This window comes from Dipodomys spectabilis, unplaced genomic scaffold (genome assembly GCF_019054845.1).
Source record: "Dipodomys spectabilis isolate Male_0828 unplaced genomic scaffold, ASM1905484v1 ptg000594l, whole genome shotgun sequence".
In the NCBI taxonomy this organism is placed as follows: domain Eukaryota; kingdom Metazoa; phylum Chordata; class Mammalia; order Rodentia; family Heteromyidae; genus Dipodomys; species Dipodomys spectabilis.
This window is the reverse complement of record NW_024871271.1, coordinates 513,944-538,260: the sequence shown is the minus strand read 5'-3', so window position 1 is coordinate 538,260 and position 24,317 is coordinate 513,944. Positions and strand designations below refer to the sequence as shown.

General features: G+C 58.1%; 2 protein-coding genes across 13 annotated transcripts in view; one reads left to right on the top strand and one right to left on the bottom strand.

Moving 5' to 3' along the window:
- Positions 1–18,925, top strand: part of Add1 (adducin 1) — a 62,056-nt gene extending 43,131 nt beyond the window's left edge. For 2 of the 11 annotated variants that reach the window (XM_042670981.1, XM_042670980.1), the window contains exons 9-15: positions 544–720; positions 5,345–5,689; positions 7,980–8,081; positions 9,096–9,185; positions 13,697–13,853; positions 15,864–15,962; positions 17,401–18,925. In XM_042670981.1, coding sequence (XP_042526915.1) covers positions 544–720; positions 5,345–5,689; positions 7,980–8,081; positions 9,096–9,185; positions 13,697–13,853; positions 15,864–15,962; positions 17,401–17,717 — 1,287 coding nt within the window. In that variant the 3' untranslated portion in view covers positions 17,718–18,925. Of the gene's footprint in view, positions 1–543; positions 721–5,344; positions 5,690–7,979; positions 8,082–9,095; positions 9,186–9,812; positions 9,906–13,696; positions 13,854–15,863; positions 15,963–16,349; positions 16,388–17,400 lie in introns of those variants that run through there. The other 9 variants (XM_042670991.1, XM_042670988.1, XM_042670986.1 and 6 more) reach the window with 9 other exon arrangements.
- A 950-nt stretch (positions 18,926–19,875) lies between these two features.
- On the bottom strand, positions 19,876–23,285 carry Mfsd10 (major facilitator superfamily domain containing 10). 2 transcript variants are annotated; one of them, XM_042670994.1, is made up of 12 exons: positions 23,099–23,285; positions 22,282–22,378; positions 22,032–22,135; positions 21,753–21,915; positions 21,519–21,676; positions 21,158–21,266; positions 20,954–21,065; positions 20,746–20,854; positions 20,570–20,660; positions 20,444–20,491; positions 20,285–20,374; positions 19,876–20,158 (listed from the first exon to the last, which is right to left on the bottom strand). In XM_042670994.1, exons 1-12 carry the CDS (start codon positions 23,270–23,272, stop codon positions 20,043–20,045), a joined length of 1,371 nt encoding a protein of 456 aa, XP_042526928.1. In that variant the 5' UTR covers positions 23,273–23,285; the 3' UTR covers positions 19,876–20,042. The 2 variants fall into 2 exon arrangements, with proteins under 2 accessions (XP_042526928.1, XP_042526927.1); XM_042670993.1 differs by having other exon boundaries at positions 21,519–21,680; positions 21,757–21,915.
- Positions 23,286–24,317: the final 1,032 nt, after the last annotated feature.

The window sequence follows — 24,317 nt, the reverse complement described above, 5'->3', positions numbered from 1 at the left end:
CTATGTACATGACCCTGTTTGACCCTCCCTCGTACACCTTTTGACTCATCTGGAGCCCAGAGGTGGAGAGTCGCAGGCCTGGCCTGTGACACCCCATCTGGCCCACCTAGACCAGGCCCACACTGGTCACCGACTAATGGCTGTGGCCTAACCACAAAGGCGCTTTGTGTCCCTGTTCCTCTGCTAAGTGTGAGCACTTAGTATGGACCAGTGCTGTTATTGTCCAGCTTACAATCTAGGGATTTGCTTTCTTTAGAAACCCACAGAGTGGGCTGAGAAGGTGGCTCAGTGGTAGAGCACTTGCCTTGCATGCATGAGGCCCTGGGTTCGATTCCTCAGCACCACATAAGCAGAAAAAAAGAAGCTGGAAGTGGTGCTATGGCTCAAGTGGTAGTGTGCTAGCCTTGAGCTGAAGAGCTGAGGGACAGTGCCCAGGCCCAGAGCTCAGGCCCCATGACTGGCAAAAAAAAAAAAAAAGAAACCCACAGAGTACCTCTCCATCTCCATGTGGAACTGAGCCTACTGTTTGCTTGTTTTGAAAAGGTTCGCACTCTGGCCAGTGCTGGAGGACCAGACAACTTGGTCTTGCTGGATCCTGAGAAGTACAGGGCCAAGCCCCGTCCCCCAGAGTCTCCAGAAGGGGATGGCACCAACTCATCCCCCCGGTGGCTGATTGGGGAGCAGGAATTTGAAGCCCTCATGCGGATGCTTGACAATCTGGTAAGAATGGCACCAGCACCTGACAGAAAGCTTGTTCTGAAAAACAGGGGGGGAGGGGTTATGTAGCTGCTGGGACTTCAACTCAGGGCCTGGGGGTCCCTGAGCTTTTGTGCTGAAGGCTAGTGTTCCACTACTTGAGCTACAGCTCCACTTCTGGCTTTTTAGTTGTTAACAGGGGATAAGAATCTCAGACTACCCTGCCTGGGCTAGCTTCAGACCACAATCCTCAGATCTTAGCCCCCTAAGTAGCTAGGCTAAATGTTGGTGCTTTTGTTTGATTTTTGGTTTCTGTTGGTCATGGGGCTTGAACTCTGTGCCTGAGTGCTGTCCCTCAGCACTTTAGCTCAAGGCTAGCACTTTACCACTTAAGCCACAGTGCCATAAGAGTCTCGCAGACTTTCTTGCCCGCAGACTTTCTTGCCCGGATTGGCTTTGAACCTTGATCCTCAGATCTCAGCCTCCTGAGTAGCTAGGATTACAGGTGTGAGACTCTTATCTCCAATTAACTATGGGAATCCTGGAAGTGTCATTGTGGCTCAAGTGGTAGAGCGCTTAACTTAAGCTGAAGAGCTCAGGGACAGTGCCAAGCCCAGAGTTCAAGCCCCACAACTACCACCAACAACCACAACAACACCAAAAAAGCCATTAAAAATGCATTTTAAATCCATGTCTTCAATATTCTCAGATTATTAATAGTTATACATAATTCTTAATATAGAGTGCTGTTGTAGTTCTTTTTTTTTGGGGGGGGGGGTCTGGTTGTGGGGCCTGAACTCTGGGCCTGGGCACTGTCCCTCAGCTCTTCAGCTCAAGGCTAGCGCGCTATCACTTGAGCCACAGCACCACTTCCGGCTTTTTTATTTTTGCTTATGTGGTTCTGAGGAATTGAACCCAGGGCCTCATGCATGCAAGGCAAGCGCTCTACCACTGAGCCACCTTCCCAGCCCCTGTTGTAGTTCTTAAGAAGAAGGTATGCGGCAATCACTGATCATAGTCTAAGATATGTATCTATCTATCTATCTATCTATCTATATATACCTTCTCTCCCCAATATGAGCAAACAGCATTCAGAGGTCTGAACATTATTTCCAGTTTTGGTTTATCAGCATTTAAAGGGAAGGAGCTGATAAAGGGAGGTTGGTTGGTACCTGTTATGATCAAGGGATATTTGCTAGTCCCAGGACTTTACCCTGAAGCCCTGGAGGACTGCTCAGTCCTTGCTCGGTGAGCAAGCTGAAGCTAGAAATACTCAGGATAGAATGTTCTGTGGTAGAATTATCTTTTATTGTCTTGTAATAAGCATGCTCATAAATGGAAAATTGCCACTGTCTTTCTGAGGAAAGATACAAAAAAAAATGACTCTAGAGGCACCTTCTGTGTGTGTGTGTGTGTGTGTGTGTGAGAGAGAGAGAGAGAGAGTGTGTGTGTGAGTGTGAGTGTGTGATAGTGGGAGTTGAATTCAGGCCCTTAAACTTGCCTGGCAGGCACTCTAATAACCACTTGAGCTCCACACCCAGCCCTTGTGGCTTTAGTTTTTTAATAGAGTCTCATTAAACTTGCTATGTAGCTAGGATGACACATGTGCACTGCTGTACTCAGCTTTTTTCCTTTTCTTTTTTAAAAACTTTGTGTCGGTCATGGGCCTTGAACTCAGCCTGGGCTCTGTGCCTCAGCTCTTCAGCTCAAGGTAGCACTCTACCACTTGAGCCATAGTACCATTTCTGGTTTTCTGGTGGTTTATTGGAGATAAAAGTCTTACAGAAGCTTTCCTGCCCGGGCTGGTTTTGAACTGCAATCCTCAGATCTCAGCCTCCTGAGTAGGTAGGATTACAGGTGTGAGCCACCGGCTCCCTACCAGCTTTTTTTCTTAAGTTGAGATGGGGTCTGGTGCATTTTTTGCAGAGTGACCTTGAACTGTGATCCCATGAACTCAGCCTCCAGAGGAGCCAGGATTGTGCTGCACCTGGCTTGACTCTTGCCTTTAAAAAAAAAATGTGTCATAGGAGTGATTCATAATAAAATGGCCCTCAGAGTGGAGCACAACGCAAAGGGAGAAAGGATTCCTGGAGAAATGTTTTTTTTGTTTTGTTGTTGTTTTTTCTTTTATTTATTTTTCCTTGAGACGGTGCCACTGTCTAGCCCAAGCTGGTCTTAAACTTAGGTTTCTTCTGTCTCACCCTTCAGCATTCTGGGATTATAGGTACGTGCCACCACATCCCACTGTTTGATTCCTGGGCCTGGGTTTCTAGGTTTTTTAAGAGCAGCGTGTCTGAGGGCTGTGCGTGTCCAGGTGTCCTGTCCTTGCATGTCTTTTTCAGGCTAAGTTTTCTTGTCATATATTGTGACCACTCAGACCATGTCGAAGTTTGAGGCTATTAGGTCATTTAGCTGGCACTGCCCAACACGTGCTCCATCTACATTTCATTGTATAACCAAGCATCCGGAGCTTGGTACAGGGAACAGTGCACCGTTTAGTACTTCATGGCTTCCATGGGTCAGCAGTGGAGATGACTGATTGAAACATAGGGATTGGGGAGGCTGCAGGCAGCTTGTTCGCAGGGTTGGATTAGCATCTGAAGGGTCGGTTGTGGTGGGTCTGTTTCCGGAGGATCTGTTTTACAGCGGCAGTGTTCACAGTGACTTATGTCATCAGAGCCAGTGAGGGCAGGACATGCACAAGACGGGCGCTTGTGTTGTGTGGCTGAGGTCTGTGCTCAGGGCAGGGTGTCAATCACCAGGTCTGGGCCGTTGGGGGCCACTGTGTAGTCTGTCTGCCACATCTTCCGAGTGCCAAGGCCTGGGAAGCAGAGTTGAGGATAGCATCCTTTTCCTTGGAGATGCTGTCTGTGGGGAAGTGATCACGCAACTTGGTGCAGTGGAAGTGTGTGTTTTGAGAGAGAGAGAGAGAGAGAGAGAATCTTTTATAGCACTGGCAAATGACCATGAGGCAGAGTTGAAAACTGAATTTGAAAACAGCTGTGGAAAACTGTTACACGTTTGCTTATTTGGTCTTACCTAAAGATTATTACAATCTTTAAACTGATTTAAAAGTTTTTTGTTTTTGTTTTTTCCAGTTGTGTGGCTTGAACTCTCGGCCTGGGTGCTGTCCCTGAGCTGTTCAGCTCAAAACAAGCATTCTACCACTTGAGCCACAGCACCACTTCCAGCTTTCTGGTAGTTAATTGGAGATAAGAATCTTACGGACTTTCTTTTCCTGGGCTGGCTTTGAACTGTGATCCTCAGATCCCAGTCTCCTAAGTAGCTAGGATGACAGGTGTGAGCCACCAGTGCCTGGTTAAAGTATTTTAAAGTAGGGCTGAGAAGGTGGCTCAGTGGTAGAGCGCTTGCCTTGCAAGCATGAGGCCGTGGGTTCAATTCCTCAGCACCACATAAACAAAAAGAAAAAAGCCGGAAGTGGCGCTGTGGCTCAAGTGGTAAGCATTAGCCTTGAGCTGAAGAGCTGAGGGACAGCGCCCAGGCCCAGGGTTCAGGCCCCACGACCGGACCCAAAAAAAAAAAAGTATTTTAAAGTAGTTTACTTATTAGTGAAACCTGTAGTCAGCAGCAAGCAAGTCATGTGTTTTGTTTTGTGTTGATACTGATGCTTAAACTCAGGGCCTCAAGCTCTTGTTTGGCTTTGTTGCTTATAGCTCATGCTCAACCACTTGGACAACACCCTCTAGTCTGGCATTTTGCTGGTTAATTGGAGATAGTCTCACTGACTTTTCTGCCTGGGTTGGGTTTGAACCCAGATCCATCTATTTTTAATTTTTTGACAATATTAGAATCTTGAGATCATGTAGCTTGGCATACTCAACTGGTGCTGGTAATATAGGAGACAGAATCTCATAGACTTTTCTCTCTAGGCTGGCTTTGAACTACTATCTTCTGGATCTCAGCTTCACAGATACGAGCTACTGGTACCCAGCTCAGTTTTAATATTTTTTGAACTTATAAACAGGAGTGCACACATACACTTAAGTGTTCAGTTTGTTAAAATTTGAAACAAATACACTGTGCAGCCAGCACCCATATAAAAAATAGGATAAGTACCTCAGAAGCTCCCAGGAGTAGATACTTGTGCAGAGTATCCACTGTTACTTTTTAAAGCTTTTTGACTCTTTCGTATTTTTTTTTTTTTTTTGGGAGGGGGGGATCCGGTTGTGGAGCCTGAACTCTGGGCCTGGGCGCTGTCCCTCAGCTCTTCAGCTCAAGGCTAGCGCTCTACCACTTGAGCCACAGCGCCACTTCTGGCTTTTTTCTTTTTGCTGATGTGGTGCTGAGGAATCGAACCCAGGGCCTCAGGCATGCAAGGCGAGCGCTCTGCCACTGAACCGCCTTCCCAGCCCCTTTCTTGGTTTTTATAAATGGGGCCCGCCCAGTGTGTATTTTTCTGTTTGGTTTCTGTTCTCAGTGTCGTACTTGAGCTGCGCGCTGCGGCCTTTGGCAGGTTGCGGGGCTGTCAGGAGGGGCTGTGTTGTCCCCGCTCAGGCTGTCCTGGCATGCGGGGTGTGCGTTCGATGCCTCGCGCTGGAGGGTAGAGCTGCAGGGTAGTGTGTGTGCTGCCTCCAGCCACGGCTGGGGAAGCGGAGGGTGATGTCCTTCCTGCTTTTTTGTCCCCTAGGGCTATCGCACAGGCTACCCCTACCGGTACCCTGCTCTGAGAGAGAAGTCTAAAAAGCACAGTGATGCCGAGGGCCCTGCCAGCGTCACAGGCTGCTCCGTCGCTAGTGACGGCGACTCGGGCACGTGCTCTCCTCTCAGACAGAGTTTTCAGAAGCAGCAGCGAGAGAAGACCCGATGGCTGAACTCTGGCCGGGGTGATGAAGCGTCTGAGGAAGGGCAGAGTGGAAGCAGCCCCAAGTCGAAGACTAAGGTGTGGACGAACATTACACACGATCACGTGAAACCCTTGCTGCAGTCTCTCTCGTCCGGTGTCTGCGTGCCAAGCTGTATTACCAGCTGCTTGGTCTGTGCCTACTTACTGTTCATAGTTAGATCTCGTAGAGCAAGGTGGGCAGCTGCGGCTTCGGAGGCTTTGGGAACCCCCGTGCCTAATGAGCCCCCCAACCTTCTCGCTTTCCCTCCGAGCAAAGTCCACACTGTAGCTAAATTCCAGTGCTACCGTCTGTCTGAAACTGCTTAAGATACTGTGCCGCTTCCGCACACCCCATAACCTGACTGCACTCACAGCAAAGATACTAAGAACTCACATGCGCTGACCTGAATGCAGGCACGCTCCTGACGCCAGTTTGTGTGTGCAAACTCTCCGTGCAGGAGAAAGTAGTTGAGTGGTGAGCCTGTACGTGGGCGCGGCAAGCCCAGCCCCTTTGTGTGTAGTGTTTTCTTAAGCAGTTCTCCCTCCCAGCGCACTGGCCGCCCTCTGCTGACCCTCTTCCTCTCTCAGCTTTGTTCCTGGCTCTGTCCCAAAGCCTCCGAACGCTCGGGCCAGCTGCCTTCTGCATGGACTGTTGCATGTGAGCAGACGCCTTGGTGGTGAGTCCTCTGGCTCCCGCTGGGTGCGGCATGGCCCAAGTGCAGTGCAGGCCATCTGCAGGCACCAGCGACAGACGCTGCCAGGGTGCTTGTTCTGGTTTTATTGCTGCTCCCATTGCTCAGGTGCCTAGCACCTTCCCAGGACGGGTCTTCATGTCCTGTAGGGTAGCCAGCACCGCACTGACACGTAGGAGAGACCCGTCCAGCAGCCTTCCGAGGGGACAGAGGCCGGACGGCAGCGGTGCAGCCCCGGTGCTCTGAGGCAGTGAGTGGCACATGGGCCCAGCTTCCCTTACAGGAAAAAGAAAAAAGGGCGTCGTCTTCCCGGGCGGTTCTGGTGTTTTTCTGATCTGCACGGTTGACTAGCAGCCTCTGTGCTCGTGGCTAGCCACGCCACTTGGGTGGGGGACCTCAGGGCCTGGGGCGCATCTGTCTTCTTCCGGTCTCAGCCCCATCCCCTTTCTTCTTCGGTTTCACTTATTCATGGGAGTGGCCAGCCAGTCCTCCCCTGCCCCACGGCTTTCCAGAGCGTGCAGCTGCAGCTCTGGGCAGTGTCAGCCTGGAACAGACCAAGTCATGGAGGCATGCTAGTCAGTGTACTGTCAGAGGGGGCCTGCTGAGCATTTATATTTGTTTTCTTATTCTGGAGTAAAGCAGATTCCATGCCATGATTCCAGGTTGGTATACTTTAATTTACAATAATTACTGTTGATTTTTTCAAATGTGTTCAAGCTTCTGAGGTGGCCGTTTTAATGTTTTGACTAAAGTTACTTTTGATAAAATGCTGGAGTTGTTTTTAATCTGAGAAGAGAAGCCTCAGTGAGTACCCATGTCCATGCCCGCCCTCCTTCGCAGGGGCTCAGCATCCAGTTCTGTCGCTTCCTTTAAAGCCCTATGGTTTATGCTGTCTTACTGCCTCCCGAAAATGTTCGGAAAAGCACAACATTTGCTCTCTAAGATGGCTTGTTTTAATATTCAGTGCCTTTTCATGCCCAGGAATTAAAATTTGACTAAAAAAAAATCTCATATTTGATTTGGAATCCAAAAGGAAATTGATGAGTTGAAGGTGCAGGGTGCTGAGAAAATGCACTGATACTAAAAAGGCCTTTAGGGTCTCATAAAGCGCTTCAAATTTTGGAGGGTTATTTTTGTAATACTCAAACGTGTTAAGTTATATAAAATACTTGACATCACCAAACCTTTCCAGCTGGTAGCTACTGCACACATGCTAGTACAGTCATTTTCCTGGGTTCAAACAGCATGCATCTAGTGCGTTCTGACACTGCCATTTATTCTCATGCAAAACGTTGGTGGTGCCCACTCTTTCCTCGCAGCAGCCCGTCCCGCCCGGGTGGCGGCTTCTCACGGCTTCTCATGGCCCTGTCATCCCACGCTTCCGTTGGCTTTGGTGTTGGGTCACTCTCAGGGCGGTGAACCAATGTCCTCTGTGGGGATCTGCCCTGGAGGGGCGGAGGGCGACGGGCTTCGTGCTGTCCTCAGCCTGCTTTCTACTCCTCGTGGTGACTGGCTTTCTGTGGCCCGTCTCCATCATTATGACTGGTTAAGCCCGACATCCTCTGGTTTTCATGGGTCTGTATCCTGCCCCATGGTGATTTACTGAGTGACCCAGGAAACGTGGTCATTGGTTCAGTCCTCTGTGGTGTTCAGTGCATGACCAGATACAAGATCAAGTGAACAGATTGGATGTTATGATGTTTTTACTTGTCGTAATCCTGACTTTTCAACTGTTCTTGATATTACAGTGGACTAAAGAGGATGGACATAGAACTTCCACCTCTGCCGTCCCTAACCTGTTTGTTCCATTGAACACTAACCCAAAAGAGGTCCAGGAGATGAGGAACAAGGTGCGTGCTGCCGTCTGCCTTCAGCAGGAGCTGGGCTGCAGGGTCGGGAGGTGCTGCTGCACTGGGTCTGGGGATGTGCTGCTTCTAACAGGACATCCATAGAGCAGAGCCATCTCTCCTCCATGTTCACTAGAAGCGGGGGGCCCTATTGATTCTTAAGTTCATGATTAACTGGGGTGGGGAGAGGTGTGTGCGTGCGTGCGTGCGTGCATGCGTGACAGGATCAAACCCAGGGCCTTACACATGCTCCACACATGCTCTATCCCTGCGCTATACCACCAGCACCCTCTATTAATAAATTCTTTTTTTTTGGGTCCGGTCGTGGGGCCTGAACTCTGGGCCTGGGCGCTGTCCCTCAGCTCTTCAGCTCAAGGCTAATGCTCTACCACTTGAGCCACAGCGCCACTTCCGGCTTTTTTCTTTTTGCTTATGTGGTGCTGAGGAATTGAACCCAGGGCCTCATGCATGCAAGGCAAGCGCTCTACCACTGAGCCACCTTCCCAGCCCTATTAATAAATTCTTGAACTGATACTTGCTTAATAGCAAGTCTGCGATGTGAGCCATGGAGCCTGTCCTAGCCGGGACAGGTGGCTGCCCTGCCCTACAGCTGCCCTGCCCTCAGGCTTCCTTCAGAGGCTTGGGAGCAGCATTTGGTATGGCAGGTCACGAGCCCCATGGTGTTGACAAGGTCACTGTCCCCCTTGTTGAGTCCTGTGGAGACTCCACTGCCCCTGGAAGGTGTGGAAGTCACCGTATGGGCCGCGGGCAGTGATGCAGGCCGCGGGCAGTGATGCAGGCCGCGGGGAGTGACCATGCAGGCCGCGGGCAGTGATGCAGGCCACGGGGAGTGACCGTGCAGGCCGCGGGCAGTGATGCAGGCCGTGGGCAGTGATGCAGGCTGTGCCAGTTCTGCCCTGTGTGTCTCCAGGCCTGAGTGTGTGTGCAGTGGGACTGGCGGGACTCAAGAGGGGTTTCTGCATTGCTGACGCCCTTGTTCCCTCTTTCCCTTCTTAGATTCGAGAGCAGAACTTACAGGACATTAAGACGGCTGGCCCTCAGTCCCAGGTTTTGTGTGGTGTGGTGATGGACAGGAGCCTCGTCCAGGTGAGCGCTCAGAGTGTCTGTGACATTAGTGGGTGGCGGCTCAGACCGCCTGCTCCAGAGTTGCTCCTCTCTCGGGAGCGAATGACACCATGAGGTAAGTATTCTAGTCAAGCAGTTATCTTTGTTAAAAATCCTCCTGATAGAAAGAGCCCAGCTGGTATCTCTGAGTTCCTGACTGAGCCTAAGCATGTGGGGCGTGTCCACCCTCCAGCTCTGCTCCTTGTAGTGCATGCCTTCGTGAGGGGCAAAGGGGCGGAACGCCTCCAGCTTTGGGACTGGGTCCTGGTGTCAGCAGGGGGCCTTGGTAAGTGCTAGCACAGGGTGGGTTGAAGAACCTTGGATGGGGCCCAGACTCCTGTCTGCAACCAAGTGCTGCTTGGGTGGAGGGGTGGGCGCTGTGAATGCGGTTCACATTTATATGCATTCTGGTAAGCGACTGTGTAAGGCGCTGTCTCTGCCTGATGCGTAGGGTGCAGGGTAGATGGCCCTGCTGGGGCCCCAGTTTTGTGTTTGGTGTCTGCACGCCTGTCGTCCTGCTGCATGTGCCCAGCCGGCTCCCTCCCGCGCTCTCGGGTGGTATCTAAGGCTGAGCCTGGTGTGCTCTGATGACTCAGTTTACTGTTGCAGGACGCACCCCTCTCTGACTGTACGGAAACTATCGAAGGGCTCGAGCTCACAGAGCAGACCTTTAGTCCCGCTAGATCTCTGTCTGTTAGAAAGGTACTCACTGCCCTGCCCCTCCTCCCTGCGGTTTGCGGCGCGCCCTCACCTGCCTCCCTCGTCAGCAGTGGGCCCAGTTACCCAAAGAGCTGCAAAGGAACCTTGAAGCCTTCTGGAAGGTTGTCAAAGGTTCTGACTATTCTTTAGGATGAAGTGCTGGCACCTTTTTCAGCCTTATAAACCAGCGAGAAATGGGCACTCCGAGAGCTGTCGTTTCTCAAGTCCGAGTGTGACGTGACATGGTTGGTGCATGCCTTTGGGTTTCCGAGTTGACTTTCCACTAGATGCCGGTGGCAGTGGACTCACACCACCTCCTCCTCTCACGTGGCCTCGCAGTGGGAGGCTGAGTCACTGTAGAGCCTTCCGGTGAAGCTAGCTCAGCACTGGGAGATCAGAGGCCCCTGGCTCCGTGAGGGTCATGAGCTAGAGGCCAGCCACGCTGTGTGCCTAGACACTGTCAGTATGTGATTGAAGGTCTCAGAGGAGAGGGACACTTCTGAGGACCTGTGACCCCTCTGGCCAGTTGGTGGGAAGTGTTTCTGGGTGACCTGCTCAGAGAGCAGCGCCCACAAGGGGAGGTGTCTGCCGCACGGTTCAGAGTGCTGGGTGTTGGCCCTCTACTCCAAGGGCCCCGCGCCCTCAGTGGGACGCGGGGTCTGTAGTGGTGTTCTAATTGCCCAGCGGGAGCAGGGGCAGCCGAGGTTCTCTGTAATAGCATTACTTTGCTATTTACCTATTCATTTGGTGGGTCTCATTTTCCATGTCCTTAGAACTTGCTTCCGGCCACCACTCGTGAAGGGATTCCTGCCAGGGGGACAAGATGTGCTTTTCCCTGCCAGCTCGTCTTTCGTGTTGGTGCTGTGGACCCTCCACCTCAGAGGTTGTGTGCAGCAGAGCCGGTCTGGGGCAGTCTTGTGGCTGACAGAGTCACGGTCATTGCTGCCCCTTCTTCCTGGCGTTGTAGTACATGTATTGGATCCTGTTTGTGTCTTGTTAGGGTTGATCATAAAGCAGCCAGGCCGCCGTATTAAAGGAGGTGTTTTCGGCTGGTCCATTACTCAGGGACAGCTTTGTCGTATAGACCTGGTGTGCTCCCAAATAAAAAGATGTAGGGTCCCCTCAGATAGGATACCACGCTCTTGTGGGTGAACTAGCCCTGCACATCATCCTACTGAAGTTCTAGCGACTTGCTGGCCTGAATCCTCGTTGCGTATGGTGCTACGTGCCAGGTGCGTGCTCACTGCTGAGCGGCACGCTCGGGACAAGCTCCAGTCGCAGATTACTAGATCGGAATCTCACATTTGTGCTTACATCTAGCCTGCGCCGACCATGCGTGTTTCATTTTTCGGCAAGGATATGCTTTAACTTCCTGGACTCCCTTCCTCTTCCTCCTCTTCCTCTTCCTCCTCTTCCTCCTCTTCCTTCTCTTCCTTTCTCTCTGTTGCTCCCTTGGGAACATGAGCGCTTATCAGCCAGTGGGTTTCCCCTGCGTAGAGCAGGAGGGCTGTGGGGAGTGCTCCCATCCCAGAGCTGCAAGGACCGGCATTCAGGACTTAGGAAGTGGTGCTTTCTGGAAGGGACTTCTTTTGCCTTGAGTTTCTCCTTTACTCTTTGAACTCTGGGCCTGGGCACTCTACCAAGGCGAGCGCTCTACCACTTGAGCCACTGCACCACTTCCAGTTTTCTGGTGGTTCATTAGAGATCAGAGTCTCACAGACTTTCCTGCCTGGGGCTGGCTTTGAGCTGTGATCCTCAGATCTCAGTCTCCTGAGTAGCTAGGGTGACAGGCGTGGCCACCGGCGCCCGGCTTCTCCCTTACTGTTGATGGCCCTTCCCCCAGTTGGGGTCACTGACTGCAGAAGGCACGAGGAGTAATCAGTTCAGAAAGGAAAGTTGCTTTTCCCAACATGAATCTTCAAGACACTCCCTCCACCTTCTGGATTTCTTCCAGGTGGATCAAGTGGTGAGAGATGCAGGCGTGAAGTCTGTGCCAGGGAGGATCGAGTGGTCCTTGTGCCAGGCAGACCTCTCCGGGCCCTCGGCTGTGGGTCAGGAGTCAGAGGAGCAGAGCTCCGCCTCTGTCTCGTTCACTAGGAATGTCAGATACCACATGGGAGCCGATTTACAGATGTAGATGCTCAGAGAGGTTTGCTTACCAGCCCAGGTGTGCAGCGCTCTGGTGGCGGAGCAGTCGCTTTACCCAAGCTAGCTCAGTGAAGTATAGAAAGCGTTCCTGGGCCTCTGTTTTGCTTTGGGTCTGGTGAGGGGACCAGACAGGAGAGAGGCAGCGCGGAGCAGCACGGGGGCAGGTGGGCCCACATCCTGGCTCCTCAGCCGCACACACATCTGTGCCTTGGTGTCTCAAGTGTCGGTCGGTCCTTCCCCAAATGCGAAGGTCTCCATGCTGGCCTTACCCATGGTGGGTCTGCTTTGAAGCTGGCATGGGCTGAGGCGTGGAGAGGCGCGTGCACGGCCTCTGGCTGCCGGGAGGGGCAGCCGTTCCGGCAGACACTGGTCCACTCCCCCAGGAGCATCAAACTTGTGATGAGGAGCTGGGCCTGGGCCTGATACGAGCGTCATGAGTTCTAGGTCAGCCTACACTATGTAGTCAGACCGTGTCTCACTTGGGACAGAGCTTTGCTCCCTCGGGACAGTGAATGATGGGAAGTTGCTGGCTTTAACGGGAGGTTAAATGTGCTGTTGGGCCTCAGAGCGCCTGGTGTGGCCACTGCCTGTGGCCCTCGGCTCAGTCCTGCTCCCCAGGGGTCTTGACGGATGCCCTGTTGCCGGTGGTGAGCTGCAGCCCGTGTGCGGCAGGGATGGGCTTGTTCCTTCCTGGCCGGGATCGCGAGCAGCAGATGGACATTCAGTTTGCTGTGTTGCTGCAGCAACTGCTCTGAAATGGAAGGCAGCTGACCTCAGTCCAGGCCAGGAGAGCCTGGACTCTGCTTGGCCCCAAGTCTGCAGACTCCAGAGCCCGGGTTCCAGCAGGCCCTTCTGTCCCTCCCGCGAGCACTCGGCCCGAGGCGTCAGACGTTAGTGCTCTGCAGGCCGGGCCCTGTCACTCAGTCCAGCCCCGTGTGCAGCCTCTGCGTGAACAGGAGTGGCCTGTGCGGCTGATTGTCCGAGGAACCCCCGCTGCCGGACGCGGCCTCCCTTTGGGGTTCACCTCCTAGGACACGCACAGAGCTGCAAGCCTGGTGTCTAAACAGTTTCCTCAACTGCCATGAAGTGACGTGCGCATGGGTGCGCGTTCAGGGCGTTGTGGGCGCCTTCCCCCACTGTCCTGGCTGGCCGAGTGGCTCAGCGCAGCGGGAGGCGGTGGCGCGAGGCTGCCCCGTGGCCAGCTGCCACGTCCACCGCCACTCGCTTGCTTTTTTCTTTGATCCGAACTCTCAATCTTTCACTCCTTACGCAAGCCTCGTGTTTGAGACCCTTCGCTGTCCCTGGATAAGTTAGTTCGGCAGCTGCCCTTGAACACAGTGCCTCTGCTTGTGTGACTTGGCCGTCTCTAGGGAAGGGGGCTGCCCTAGTAATGGAGGGGGTGGGCGCCCCTGGGCGGGGTCCGCGTGTGTGAGACCTGGCGGGTAGTGCAGTAGGCATTCTTTTTGAGTCCTGTGTGTATAGAAACCACGTTTCCACACGCACAGCCGTGCTTCGTGTGGCCTAGCCGGGGCCCAGTGGCACAGTCCCCCGTGTCTGCCTGCTTCCCCCCTGCCTGCAGCCCGCTTGGGAGGAGGGGGAGCCCGGCTGGCTGGCTCCTGCACACAGCGCCTCCTCTTCGCCCGCAGGGGGAGCTGGTGACCGCCTCCAAAGCCATCATTGAGAAGGAGTACCAGCCTCATGTCATTGTGAGCACCGCGGGCCCCAACCCCTTCAACGCACTCACCGACCGTGAGCTGGAGGAGTACCGCCGCGAGGTGGAGCGCAAGCAGAAGGGCTCGGAGGGTGAGTGCTCCCGGGTCTGGGCGCTGCGCAGCTGGGTCTGTGTGAGGAGGGTCACGCGTGCGGCAGCGGCCTCGTGTTCGGCTGGGAGTGAGTGGGGTTGAGCGGTGCTCCGTGCCGGCCTGAGGGAGCGGCGCTGTCAGGAGCTGGCGGGAATGCGCAGTGTGCAGCCTTGGAGATCTGCAGTAGCGCTCCGCGCCGGGGTGCACGCCGTGAGACCGTGGAGCCCGTGCGGGGACTGAGCCTGGGACGCCCCCCTGGCCAGGAGCCGGTGGACAGGCCCAGAGAGCTCCAGGGGTGCCGTCTGCATTCTTATCTCACACACGTCACCAAGCTGGGTCATTATGGGATGCTGTCTGTCCGGGTTTAGAGAGAGGAGGTCTCCTTGCCTCTTGTGATACGTTAGCATCCCTGTCCTTACCTCAGGCTGCAGTCAGTCCTGAGAAATGGGTCTGTTCCCTCCCTCGCCGTGGAGGAAGCTGGGCAGAAAGTGGGAGCATGGTTGTGTGTGACCAGCTTAGATTTAGACAACCGTAGGTTTGCTCCACACCTGACTCTTCTGGTGTCATTTTAGCTCAAGCTGATGATGTAAGTGCTGTTGAGATGTGACTTGTTTTCCATCGCGCACGGTACTTTTTTTGCCACTTGTCTTTGTGGTGCAGCCCTGAGGACCTGGGGCGCTGGCTTGAGCTCTGGGCTGTTCTACTGCATCAGGTGCAGCATTTACCCACAATGAGCTGTGCTTGCAGGCGGGGCCTGGCCCCCTGCATGGTCCCCGGTCCTTGGCAGTGTGCTTAGCATAGTGCGTTGCCAGTGGAACTTGGTTACTGGCGTTAGAGGCGTGGCTCAGGTGCTAGAGCACCAGCCAGTGGGAGGAAGCGTCCCATACTGAGTTCAAGTTCCAGTCTCAGAACAAAAAAAAGAACTCGGGCTACCTTTCAAAAGTCAGCTCCTTGTGCTGGTTAAGGCTGCTATGAGCTCCTGGGGGCCTGTGGCTTTGTCTTAGTAGCTTCTTGGGGTTTGCAGCCAGCTTAGGAATCCATCCTTGCCTGGGAGAGGCCCTGATGAGTTTAGCAAAGTGGTTGTATTGTTCAGAATATGGGGCCCTGGAGATCCTAAGCTGCTAATCCAAAATCTGCAAATGCAAGGTGGTTTATGGCTTACATAACTGTAACCCCTTTGTACATCACCTTCCTTTTTCTTTTTCTTTTTTTTGTTGGTCATGGAGCTTGAACTCTGGGTCTGAGCCTTCAGCTCAAGACTAGTGCTCTACCACTTGAGCCACAGCACCACTTCCAGTTTTCTGGTGGTTAATTGGAGATAAGAATCTCATGGACTTTCCTACCGAGGCTAGCTTTGAACCGCGATCCTCAGATCTCAGCCTCCTGAGTAGCTAGGATGACAGGCGTGAGCCACCAGCGCCCAGCTGGACATCACCTTTATAATAAAAAGTTAAAAATAGATTTTTAAAAAGGTAGTATATATATGTGTGTGTGTGTATATGCGCACATATATGCATGTGTGTGAGTGTATATGCACACATATATACGTGTGTGTGTGTGTGTGTGTGAGAGAGAGAGAGAAAGAGAGCATGTGGAATGTCTTTCAGGGTTTCGGTTCTAGTTCCTGTGTGTTTTCCTCTGGCACTCACCAGTGTGTGTTACGTCATTGTAGTTGCCAGTTTAAACTGTTGATAGGAAATGCCCTGTAGGAGAAGCTAGCCCCAGCACTGACGTGTGAGCTTCTGCGGGCAATGAGCTGGCGGCTGCAGCCCGCCCATCTGTGCCAGGACACCAGGCAGTTCTACTCGAGTGGAGTCAGACTTGGTTTGCAGCGTTGGCTTTTCTGGAACGTGGGTGGGGGCTGGGTGCATCTGAGGCTGCAGTGGTCTGGGAGGCGCGGCAGTGGCGGCCCTGCCTGGGGCCTTCTTGGCCAGGCTCCTGCTCAGGACCGGAGGCGTGCGGGGGTCTCCAGCTCCGCACCCTGACCGTCTTACTTTGTGTGCATTCACAGAGAATCTCAGTGAGACGAGAGAACAGAAAGACAAGAGTCTTCCAGACCAGCCCGCTGTCCCCCACACTCCCCCCAGCACCCCCGTGAAGCTTGAGGAAGGTGAGCTCTGGGGGTGCTGCACGGCAGCCTCCGGGAGGGAGGGTGCACGGCCTCCAGGGTGCGGGTGCGGGGCCGGGCGGTGGTCCTCACGCTCTCGGGACTCCTGAGGGCTGGGAGCCCTTCGGGCCCGTGTCATTCGTGGCGCCGCTTGCCCTCTGTGCGCAGCTGCAGTGACCACTGAGCGCTGTGTGCCCTGCGCCTCTCTGCACCATCTGTCTGTGGTCTGTCCGTCGGTCTGGTCCGTCCATGTCTCCCGGGAAGCCCGCGGCTCCCTCCCCATTCTGTGTCCTCCCAGAATGGCTCGGCCTTTTCTTGTGTACCCTGATGGCTGTGACTGAATGCATAGATTCTCTACTTGTGCTTTTCTCTCTTGTGGCCGCCTCACAGCAGGAGCCGGATGTGCTAAAGAATACCTGTTGCCCTAGTAAGTACTGCGCCTGCGCTGCCCGCTGCCCGCTCCACGGCTCCCGCTCCCGCCGCGGCCTGCGCTCCGCCTGCTTCTTTGTTGCTAAAAGTACTAAGTTTTGTGTTCTGTGACTTCACCTCAAAATGGGGGTTCCTGGTCGTGCCCAGCCCCGGTGCTTGCCCCGGACACTGCTCCGTCACCACGCACCCCCACATCAGTGCTCCCCCCCCCCAGAGCGTCCCAGCGCACTCAGGGCTGTGGGCAGTTCTTCTGCTCAGCCGTGGGGCTCCCCTCTGATTGCCTGAGGTGGGGAGTGAGTGGCCGGGCTCTGACGGCGCAGGCTGGGTGGCCGTGGAGCCCGCCTGCTACTGTGTATGGAGCGGGACACTTGGCCAGGTGCCATTCTGCTGAGCCTGCGCAGGCGGCAGCAAGCTTGGCAGAGGGGCCGATGTGCTGGGGTGGGCAGGCGCCTGTGTGCCCTCGGCCCTCCTGCCCGCGTTGGGTGTCCCTGGGAGCCTCCAGCCTCCCAAAGCTGACGCACTGAGCGCGGCTCCCGAACCCTGCGTGGCGCAGCTGCTCCCTGACCTCGCGTGTGGCTTGGTCTTGAAGAAGTGTCCGGCGTTGCCTGATAGCCAGCTGCGCGGGGCGCTGCCCTTGCGGTCAGGACAGGCCGCGCAGCCCTGCGCCTTCTCACGCTGCCGTTCACCTGTGAACGTGGCTTGCTGTCTGCTCCTTGCCTCTTTAGTCTGTTGCCACCCAGATGAAATGACCTCACCTGGTTGGCTGTCCACGCTACACACGGGGTCCCAGACTTTTTCTGCTGCTGCAGAGGGAGGCGGCTGTCGGTCTGGGGACTGCTCGCACCGAGCAGCTTCACCCATCCCCGCCGCGCGGCTGGCCGGCCCGGCCGGGCCCGAGGCCGTGCAGACACCATCTCAGCTTGGTCTTGGGAGAACCCATAGACTAGGATAAAATGCCCTCAGGCGGCCCCCCAGATGGCGCAGACCCCTCACCTGTCCCCCACCCCCCCAGATCTCCCACAGGAGCCCGCCTGCGGGGACGACAGCGACACGGCCACCTTCAAGCCCACCCTCCCCGATCTGTCCCCTGATGAGCCTTCGGAAGCGCTGGGCTTCCCGGCAGCCGAGGAGGAAGCCCAGGGCCCCCCCACCCCCGCCCCCGCCGAGCCCAGCGCCGAGCCAGCCCCAGCCCCAGCCCCGGAGGCCGAGGAGGGGCCTGCGGCGGACCCGGGCAGCGACGGCTCCCCGGGCAAGTCCCCATCCAAGAAGAAGAAGAAGTTCCGCACGCCTTCCTTCCTGAAGAAGAGCAAGAAGAAGGCCGACTGCTGAGGGGCCGCCCGCCGCCCGGCCCGGTCGCCTGGCTGCCTCTCCTGTCCCGTGCGAAGGCCAGGCCCCCTCCCCCACGCACCCACGCCTGACTCCCTGCTGTCGGCACGCGCCCGGCCCTGGCCTGCTCCTCTGCTCCTCCTGCACGCGGCCGGCCGTGCTGAAGCCTGGTCCTGGACCTGGTTCCGGCAGCGCCGCTGTGACCCCTCCTCGCTGTCGCTGTCGTGAATGCCGTTCATCTCCGCTTGGCTGTGTGTGGTGGCGGCACCAGCCGTGGCTTCTGCTCAGTGGTCTCCTGGGCCCCTACACCAAGTCCCAATCCTGGGGTCACTCGTACCCACACATGGCACGGGGCACCCCGCTGCCGTGAAGGGGTGGGTTCAGGACAGGAAGCCCCACAACACGTGGGCTGGCGTGGCCCACACGCTATGCATGGTCCTGCTGGTGACCCCACAACTCACACCGGACCCAGGAGCTCAGTCTGCCAGACCGGGGCCTCTGAATCCGGGCAGGGCAGGGCAGGGCAGGGCAGGGCAGACCCTCACGTGACTCGGCATGCTCGCCCGCCCGGTGAGCATGTTACCCCTGTGCCTCAACAGGCCACGGTCGCGTTCTTCCCGCAGCCTGCGGCACATGCAGCCCAAAAGGCTCTCCTATTTGGAGAAGGGTTTGGCGCTCACCTGAAATCTAGTCTCCCCTTCCCCGAGCCTAGAGGTACCCTGGTTTCAGTCAAAGGTGACTGGAAGGGGAAGCCAGCCCCACCCCGGGACCCCATGCTTCTGCTGGGGACTGACGTCTCCTGGCGGTCCCCGGGACTCTCATCCACTTGCATTCAGGTTTGAAGCTGCTCGCCAGGGAAACCGGTTCAGAAGTGGGGGAACCTGATGGGACCCCCACACCCCACTAGAGAGGCTCCCATAGAGCTGAGTCTTGGGTACTGGCATCCCACCGGCCATGCCAGCAGGAAGGCCCCGGGCAGCCGCACAGCTGCGCTGCCAGGCGGAATGAAGTTCTTCCTCCTGCAGGACTTCTCACCCCTCCCCTGCCCTCCCTCTACCCACATATGCAATGACTTTGATTTTCACTTTTGTAGTCTAATTCTTTGTATCACAACAGGGAGTTGCGTCCACGACACAGACTTGGGGACAGCTCCGCTCCTCCTCTCCTCTGTAACATGTTTTACTCACAAATAAAGATCTTTAAGCAACTTCCTTGTCTAAATCTCAGAAGTGGTTTAGTGTTTTGTTCTCTTCAAGGTTTCTTTTCTGAGTCGTGGGGCTTGAACTTGGGGCCTGGGCGCTGTTGCTGAGCTCTTCAGCTCAAGCTAAGCCACAGCACCACTTCAGGTTTTCTGGTGGTTCATTGGAGATGAGTCACAGACTTTTCTGCCTGGGCTGGCTTTGAACTGTGATCCTTAGCTCTCAGCCTCCTGAGTAGCTAGGATGACAGGCATGAGCCACCAGCACCCAGCTCTTTAAGGTTTTTTCTGAAGGTCTGTCTCACATTTTCTTAGAATTCCCAAGTGCTTCTTTTTGCCAGTCCTGGGGCTTGAACTCAGGGCCTGTCCTTGAGCTTCTTTTGCTCAAGGATAGCACTCTACCACTTGAGCCACAGCACCACTTCTGGCTTTTTCTGTGTATGTGATCCTGAGGAATCGAACCCAGGGCTTCATGCATGCTAGCCAAGCACTCTACCCCTAGGCTACCTTCCCAGCCCAATTCTGGCTCTTTTGGTGGCTATGGTAATGAGAAATGGAGGCCGGGGCTTCCCGCATGCTAGGTGAGCACTCTGCCACCGAGCCCCACCTCTGCCCCTAAAGCGCCACCTGTGGCAGCCCCTCTACCACCACACTCTACCCAAGTCTTCCCAGGAGCCTGCTGCCGGGCAGGGCGCAGGGGGAGGCAGCCGTCCCCGAGTCTGAGCAGATTCCCACGTCACTTCTGCCCCATGCAGACGGGCCGGTGTTCGTGACAAGGACAGCGGAGTGTGGCCGTACCCCTCACCAGGACGGCCCGGCCGTGCCGAGGCCTGCGCCTCACCCCTGCTCGCCACAGCACCCAGCTTGGGAGTGCGGGAGGCTCGGCTGTCCGCTCTAGCTTACTCTCCTTCGGCAGGGGTGAGACACCCGCTCGCCACCCTGGGACCCTGGAAGAGGCACTGGTACAAAACAGCTGCTTTATTGGTTCTTCAGACACACAGGCCGTGGCCTTGGCAATGAACAGAACTGCGGAGGCTCCGCAGTGGCCGGGGCCGTCGGGGCGGAAGAAGGCGGCGGCGGCTGGAGTGGTCCTGGCACCCAGTGCCCTGCTGGGCAGGCGTGGGGTTTGGCTACTGGGCCTTGGGCATCTGTGCGGGAAGCTTCACCCTCCGCAGGAGGAGGAAGGGGAGGAGGAAGAGCCCGGAGCACAGGGAGAAGCAGACCTGGGCCCCAGCCAGCCAGTACACTGTGGAGAGACAGCGTCCACGTGGGCCTGGGAGAGGGTGGGCCAGGGGTGGTGGTGGTGGTGGTGGTGTGTGTGTGTGTCTGTGTGCAGAGCGGATAGCCCAGAGAGAAGCCCAGAGAGCCTCACCTGAAGCAGCCACCATGGGCCCCGCTGCCCTGGCCAGGGCTCCCAGGCTCCGCAGCGTGCCCATAACCGTGCCCTTCTGCCCTGCTGAGCCTGTGGGGACGGACGCGTCAAGGACACGGCCCCCCCCCCCCCCATGGCCCCACTCAGAAGGGCGCTTACCGTAGCTGGCAACCACGGAGGACAAGCAGGGCACCACCACTGCGGCGGCTGGAAGGGAACAGGGGGGGCACCGTCAACATGGGGGAGGCCTGGAGGGAGCCCCACAGCCCTGGTGGGACCACTCACCAAACGAGTACAGCAGCAGCCCGAGGCCCAGCACCGGCAGCGAGCGCCCCCAGCCGATGAGGAGGGAGGCTGGCACCAGCAGCAACAAGGCCTGCAGCGGGCACATGGCCTCAAGACCAACCCTGTGGCCTGCCATGAGCCCGGGTACCCCATCCCCTCTATGGAGGGACCCCTACCCGTTTCACAGCTCCAACTTCGCCGCCGGGGCTGATGCGCCGGGCATAGCCACCCTGTATGGCGGCCATGGTGAGGCCGATGAAGAAAAACATCTTGCCCTGCTGCAGGCTGGGAGGCGGAGGGTCAGGGTCCGGCCCGCGGGCCATCCAGGTGGGCGAGGGGGGGACAGGGGGACAGGTCCCAGACGGCCTCCCTGGATGGACTCACCTGCTGAACTGGAAACGCTGGTGAGCCAGGAAGCTCAGCGTGTACTCCAGACCCGAGAACAGGAAGAGGTACAGGAAGTAGACCAGGCCCAGCTGGCGCAGGCTGCTGAGTTCTGCGGGACGGGGGAACCACAGGGGGCTTGGGTGGTGTGGGTGGCCAGGGGCGTGGTGCTGCGGGCTGTGGGCAGCAGGCAAGGCTCCTTACTGTTTCCAGGGAGCGCAGCCTGGCCGTGGGCGACCGCTGAAAAGCGGAGCAGGGCCAGGGGGCTGAGCAGGTTGGCCGCGGCGCGGAAGCCCAGGGCGACAGAGGGGGCCTGTGGGAGGGAGTGGGAGGCCTGCGGGCGGTGGTCTGGCAGCTTCAGAGGGCCCTGCACAAGGTAGGCCGCCAGCCGGCCAGGCCTCCTCTACCTGCCAAGCCCTGGGGCAGAGACCTTGGGGACACAGGGAGGAATTGGGGGCTCCACAGCCTCTGGAGAGCAGGAGGGGGTAGGTCAGCCGCACTGGGAACTTGGGACGCCCCTTCACGCCCAGGGACCCAAGTCCCCAGGCCTTGGGTCTGGCCCTACCCGCTTCTCTGGAGGCAGAGTCTCTGGCAGGAAGCAGAAGATGAACAGCAGGTCTGAGAGGGCGAAGAACAGGCTGAGCCAGGGCGCCATCTCCACCGACAAGGAGGCCCCAAGCATGGGGCCCAGTGTGAAGGCCAGGGAAAAGGCCACCCCGATGACTGCCTGAGAAGAAAGCCGTCTGTGCTGGGCAGAGGCCCAGGCCCAGGCCCAGGCTCCTGGCCTAGTCTTGAGAGCTCACCATGCCTTGGCTGCGGGCAGGAGGCAAGGCCAGGTCAGCAACGATGGCTGTGGAGAGGCTGACATTCCCTTTGCTGAGGCCTCCGATCACTCTGGAGGCCAGGAAGGCCAGGAAGCTTCGGGAAGCAGCCCACACAGCATAGGAGGCGGCTAACCCCATCTGCCAGAGGAGAGGGAGGGGCCGGGAGTGGTGTGAGCACTGCCCGGCCTCGAGGAGCCGGACCACAGCCCGGGGGTCGCTTCTCCCCCCCCAGCCCGCAGAGGCCCGAAGCTCACCAGGGACAGCAGCATCACGGGCCGCCGCCCCAGGCAGTCGGAGGCCGCCCCGGTGAGGGGCGCGGACAGGAACTGCAGGAGGGAGAAGCCTGAGCCTAGGGCACCTGAGAGAGGTGGAGGTCGGGGTCGGCGGTGGCATCCAGCGCTCAGGGCCCGCCTGGGGGCAGCGGGGCCCCTGGGGGCACGGGCCTGCCACGCAAGAACCCGGGACAGGCGGACAGAGGCGGGGAGGGGGGCGGCCGGGCCTCACCTCCGAACAGGACGCTGTGGTACCTCCGCTCCGCAGGCATCCCGATGGCGGCGGCCAGCCAGTCCACCCGGCGCTGCCAGGCGCCGTACAGGGGGTCCTGGGGGAGGGGCGGGCCGGTCTCCCAGGGTCAGGGGGGTGCGGTGGGGGCCTCTCAGGTCAGGGGCGGGGTTCCCCGGGGTCAGGGGCGGGGGTCCCCGGGGTCAGGGGCGGGGTTTCGGGTCGGGTTCCCCGGGGTCAGGGGCGGGGTTTCGGGTCGGGGGTCAGGGGCGGGGTCTCGGGTCGGTTCCCCGGGGGTCAGGGGCGGGGTTCCCCGGGGTCAGGGGCGGAGTTTTGGGTCGGGTTCCCCGGGGGTCAGGGGCGGGGTCTCGGGTCGGTTCCCCGGGGGTCAGGGGCGGGGTCTCGGGTCGGTTCCCCGGGGGGTCAGGGGCGGAGTTTCGGGTCGGGTTCCCCGGGGTCAGGGGCGGGGTTTCGGGTCGGGTTCCCCGGGGGTCAGGGGCGGGGTTTCGGGTCGGGTTCCCCCGGGGTCAGGGGCGGAGTTTCGGGTGGGGGGGGTCAGGGGCGGGGTCTCGGGTCGGTTCCCCGGGGGTCAGGGGCGGGGTTTCAGGTCGGGTTCCCCGGGGGTCAGGGGCGGAGTTTCGGGTCGGGGGGGTTGGGGGGGTCAGGGGCGGGGTTTCGGGTCGGGTTCCCCGGGGGTCAGGGGCGGAGTTTCGGGTGGGGGGGGTCAGGGGCGGGGTCTCGGGTTGGTTCCCCGGGGTCAGGGGCGGGGCCCCCGGTCAGCCCTCCCCGCGGCCCCGCTCCCCCGGGTCGGGGCGCTTACGCGCGCGCGGCCGTGGCCCTCCAGCAGCCCGGGCAGCAGCGGCAGCAGCAGCGTGAAGGCCAGCAGGTCCAGCAGGAGGCCGAGGAAGACCACGGCCAGCACGCGGCGCGCGGGCGCGGGCTGCGCGCGGATGGGCGGGCGCGGGGTGCAGCCCGCCGCGCCTCCGCGTCCCATGGCGGCCTGGCGGGCGGACGGGGTGGTGAGGGCCCCGCGGGACCCGGCCCGACGCGCGCCGCACCCTGCTCCCGCCGGAGGCCGAGAGCGCGTACCCGGCCCCGCCCTGCCGCGCGCGCCGGGCGACCGCTCCCGCGAGCCCGCGCCCGAGCTCCGCCCCGCACCTGCTCGGCCACGTGCTCCCCACGGGTGATCGAACCGACCCGGAGGACGGCGGACGGGATAGACAGACACAGAACGGCGCCAGGCAGGGCCGGCCCCGCCCCGGGCGTGACGAGCGCCCCGCCCCGCCCCTTCCGTGGGCCGCGCCGCGCCGCGCGCCGTCCCGCCCACCATCCTGTCCAGCCTCGCCCCGCTGTCCGGGCCTCTTGGGCCCCGCCTTCCACGAGTGGCCGGGAGCCCGAGGCCTCGGGTGAGCTGAGCTGGGCGCCCGGCGTGGCAGCGGCCCAGGGAGGAACCCCGCGTGGCAGCGGGCTGGGGCCTAGCCAACCCCCAGCGGAGAAGTGACCAAGAAGCACCCGGCTGGCCCAGCGGCGCCCTGGCGCTCAGTCCTGCCGGCCTGCCACCCCAAGCATGCCGCTGGCACACCCATCCCTATGAACTGCACCACGAGGCCTGGAGCAGACCACCCCGCACCCGGCGTGGTCCCGCTGCTCCCCCTTGGTCTTGTCCATCCTGCTACAGCTGGGTGAAGGTCGACTGTGGTGATCTTGAATCCAGACAGCAAAGCCATGTGCGGCGCTCTGGACTTAGTCCTGTCCCCAGAGAATGGGAAGGGGTGCTAGGTGAGGGCTGCAAACCCAGGATGCCCTGGGCTATGCCAGGGAGACACCTCCAAGGAAGGTTCTAGACACATGGCTCCTCCAGTGGTACAGACCACAGCTGGGCTGCAGCCCTCCCTGCTGATGTCCCTGATGTGGGCTGCTCACTCTGCACTGCCCCCGCCCCCACCACATCCAAAACCAAGCCCTCTTCATCCCCACCAACCTCTGGAGACACAAGGCCCCATCTGGACGAGCCGCCCAGCCCCGTCTTCCCTCTCAGC